Source organism: Leptopilina boulardi, unplaced genomic scaffold (genome assembly GCF_019393585.1).
Source record: "Leptopilina boulardi isolate dan_hultmark-lab unplaced genomic scaffold, ZJU_Lbou_2.1 LbouV2_122, whole genome shotgun sequence".
Classification (NCBI taxonomy): Eukaryota; Metazoa; Arthropoda; class Insecta; order Hymenoptera; family Figitidae; genus Leptopilina; species Leptopilina boulardi.
In genome coordinates this window covers 2,300,938-2,304,972 of record NW_026137666.1, presented here as the reverse complement: position 1 = coordinate 2,304,972, position 4,035 = coordinate 2,300,938, and the positions used below count along the sequence as shown (strand labels likewise).

At 31.3% G+C, this 4,035-nt stretch overlaps 1 protein-coding gene across 2 annotated transcripts; it reads right to left on the bottom strand.

The window, feature by feature from the left end:
• Window positions 1-507: 507 nt before the first annotated feature.
• LOC127286933 (uncharacterized) lies at window positions 508-2,920 on the bottom strand. Of its 2 annotated transcripts, none has more exons than XM_051313603.1 (2): window positions 2,451-2,920; window positions 508-1,385 (listed from the first exon to the last, which is right to left on the bottom strand). In XM_051313603.1, exon 2 carries the CDS (start codon window positions 1,009-1,011, stop codon window positions 598-600), a length of 414 nt encoding a protein of 137 aa, XP_051169560.1. In that variant the 5' UTR covers window positions 1,012-1,385; window positions 2,451-2,920; the 3' UTR covers window positions 508-597. The 2 variants fall into 2 exon arrangements, with proteins under 2 accessions (XP_051169560.1, XP_051169568.1); XM_051313611.1 differs by having other exon boundaries at window positions 640-1,385.
• Between the last annotated feature and the right edge of the window lie 1,115 nt (window positions 2,921-4,035).

Genomic DNA, 4,035 nt, shown 5'->3' with positions numbered 1-4,035 from the left:
AAAAATTCATCAATTTTGTTAATTTGTTTATAACAATTTGTGTAACCAAATTATGTTTTAAACAAATTTTAACGTCAATAGTCATACATGATTTCTTTAGTCATTTTTCCCGTAGAATTGAATGGCGTTGTTAGTTTTTGAAAATTCATCAATTTTTTAAATATGGTTATAACAAGTTGATTAAACAAATTATGTTTTAAATAATTTCTAATGTCAATAGTCATACATGATTCTTTAGTAATTTTTCACGTAGAATCTAACGGCGTTGTTAGTTTTTAAAAATTCTTCAATTTTGTCAATTTGTTTATGACAATTTGTTTAAAGAAATTATTTTTTAAACAATTTTCAACATGATTCTTTAGTAATTTTTCCCGTAGAATTGAATGACGTTGTTAGTTTTTGAAAGAATTTAATAAAGAAGAAGTTAAAGAATTTAATCTATAACTATTAAAATTCAATAATATGTATTAAATATAGTTAAAATTTAACTGAAATAAAACAACAATGTTTAAAGTCATTTTCTTTATTTATTACTTAATTATTTGTAATTGAGCTTACAAAAACGCCCTTCTCATGTCATATGTTGAGAGAAAGTATTTAATTTTGTGTAGAATAATCATTTGAATTCTCTGAGGACATTGATGCAGATGAAGGACTGGGTAATGAGTAGGGATTTTGAGGAGAGGGGACATTATGTAAATTGTCATAATACGTGTATGATGAAGAAGGATGAGAAGTAGCTTCTCTTTGAGGATAAGGAGAATGTCTTGGACTGGTATTGGAATATGTACGACTGATAGGGGATGATTGTATTTGTGGCGGAGGTTGCATGACGGTAAAAGGGTTATGTTGATATCCGGTAAATGGTGAAGCAATATAAGTTGATTGGTAAACCATCATCTTCTTATCTTTTATGCTTGACATTACTTGCAAAACCCTCATTTTAAAATCATGAATTTCATCGTCATCAAATCCGTTCAAATGAGCAACTAAACTCTGAAAAAACTCCATATGTGGATTTGAATGAGATGACAGCGCTGTCAGCAAGTTTTTTTCAAATTCATTGGTGTTTTGGTTTTTTTGTGTAACTGTTCCTTCTACCAGTTTTTTGCAGTCTAGGTGAAAAATCTACTTCCATGTTTTCCGATGATTTATCCAAATCCGAGATTTCAATATCTTTGTCTTCGGAATTGCTCTCTACATCTAAACTGTCGGTAGTTTCTGTAGAATCATGCAGTTTTGATAAAAATAGTAGCTGCTGGTGGTATGTACATTGCTTGGTAACCCTTGCGACTCCAGCACCACTTCTTTTACTGCTTTGCATATTTTTTTTGCTCGAGCAAAGCTATCTCGCAGATTACCCCATCTGCTTATGACACCTTTCACTGTAACAATAAAATAACACATTAATGTAAAAAATATTTTAAAAAGAACTTTTTTTAGGTATCTTGCAAGTGGGTGTACATTTCTTGACTTACAATACTACTTTAAAATTGGTGTCTTAACAGCAAGGAAAATAGTCAAGAAAGTCTGCTCAGCCATTTGGCTAATCATGAAGAATGAATGCATTCCAGAACTAACAAAGGAAAGATGGGGAAAAATAAGTGAAGATTTTGAAAAAGATGCAAAGTTTCCTCATTGCCTTGAAGCTGTAGATGAGAAACACATTCGTTTGGTACGCTCCTTGAAAAGCGGATCAATGTATTTTAATTATAAATTGTACTTTTCCATTGTTTTAATGGCTGTTGTGGACTCTAAATACCTCTTCACAAATGTGATTATTGGAAGCTTTGGAAAAGATTGCGATTCTTCCATATTTAAGCAAGGAAATCTCTGGAAAGCAATTGAATCTAATTTAATTGAATTGACAGAAGATAAATGTTTGCCTGGCACTTCAGATCAAAAAATTCCCCACTTTTTAGTTGGAGATGAAGCATTCGACCTACACAAACATTTAATGAGGCCATATGGGGGATCACATTTAACACCCATGAAAAGAATATTTAATTATAGGTTATGTAGAGCTCGACGTTTTGTTGAATGCACTTTTGGCATTTTAACTAATAAATGGAGAATTTTCTATCGTCAATCAATCCGCGCGAGCTGGTATTTCAGCAAATTCTGTGAGACGTATTAGGAACCTATTTTCTAACAGACGTAGGATCTGTGCCTTGGCAAATGAGCAAAATATAATTTGAAATTCCTACACTGAGAGAAACGGTTAGTTAAGAGTACCATTTAGTTAGTAAGAATGTTGTTGCTAATTTTTATTAGTTACTATTACCATTTAATCAGTAACTTCAGCCATTTAGTGTTATTCATTTTCAAATAATGTTTTATAAAGGGAAACTTTTTCAAAAAATCATTCTAAATATTAGAATTTTAATACTTGTACGTGACTTTTAAAGTAATTTTCTAATGTAATAATTATTAAAATATAAAATACTTACTATGGTTGTTTTTATCTTTCGATTCCATTGTAGGGTAATTCCTATTTAATTCCTCACACACTTCTTTCCAACCTTTTCTTCTTTCATTTCTATCTTTAAAAATGTCTGTGGTTTTATCCTAAAGTGCAGGTCTCATTTGCACTAAAGAAATAAGATTATTGTTGTCTAAATTATCACACATTGTCACTTAAAGTACAACTGAACTGATCACAAGAACTTGACAACTGACGACGAAAACTCATCTAGTGCATGCCAATGCATGACAATGCACTAATGACAATATCATGACTTTTTAATTATCGAGTTAATGGCAATATTTCTTCTAAAAGTTGTAATGTTTCAAAGAAAATAAAATTAATTATTATTTTTTATTATTAAAAGCATAAGTAAGTTCAATTAGAGTAAATGAAACCCGGTAGAGAGAAAATCTACCTGAAACCTAGATAAACAGCCGACAAATTGTCGTCTAGTGTGCGCTCATACATTGGTTTCCATAAGCGACTGCTTCGCCGACACTTTTGTCGTGTCGATGGAAAATCGTCTAGTGTGCGCTCGCCTATGCCTATACCTATGCGACGGGCCTAAAGGTGAAATGACAAAAAGTGAACGGTTACTCCTCAAAAGATAAACGGTTCTCCTTTCTCGGCGAAACTGCTGCTCCCTGACGAGTTAGAACAGCTCACAACTGCCAAATCAGAGGTTCTCCTTTTTTTCTCTGTGTAGATTATAGAAATAATTTAACAGTCATGGTGAGAAGTTGTTTTAATTAAGTTTTTTCGAAAAAGAAAATTTTTTGAAAAATTGGACTTTTCATAGGTTTTTTATTCGTTTCTCTGTTCTATTTAATTTGTTTTAATTTTTTTCTCTTCCTCTTATTCTTTTTTTTGAATTCTATATTCTTTTCACATTTTTTTTAAGAAAATGTTTATTTTAGTTTTAAATAATATCGGACAAGTGTGAGTTACTCTTGCACTAAAATCGAGGGTTATATACACGAAGCTAACTTATTTTGATAAAAAACAAATGTTTAAAGAATATAAGTTTTCTATGTCAAATAATATAAGTGATACGAAGAGGAACAATATTCTTAAATTTTTTTACAAAATTGTTTCTTTTTGTATCACTTATATTATTTGACATACAAAACTTATATTCTTTAAACATTTATTTTTAAACGAAATAAGTTCGCTTCGTGCATGGAACCTTCGATTTCAGTGCGAGTGTAACTCGCACATGTCCGATTTTTTTGATTTTGTAGTGTTTTTCATGACTGAATTCTAATTCGTAGGGGAAAAAATTAGGAGGTTCAAAGTATTTAATTACTCTGTTAAAAGAGCATAACTAATATCTCTATTGTCGCAAGTTTCTGAATTTCAACTTTGTATAAATACGCTCACTTTTCTTGTGAAGGCTAACAACAAGGGATATTACAAGATATCCAGTGGACGTCCTAGCCGTATCCGGAAATTTGGATATCTCTAAGATATCTCTGCAACATCCTATGGATATCTAATTACCGGATATCCCTGGGACGTCCATAGGATATCTTGCACAGAAAATTAAAAGGCATTAAAATAAGCTGCAA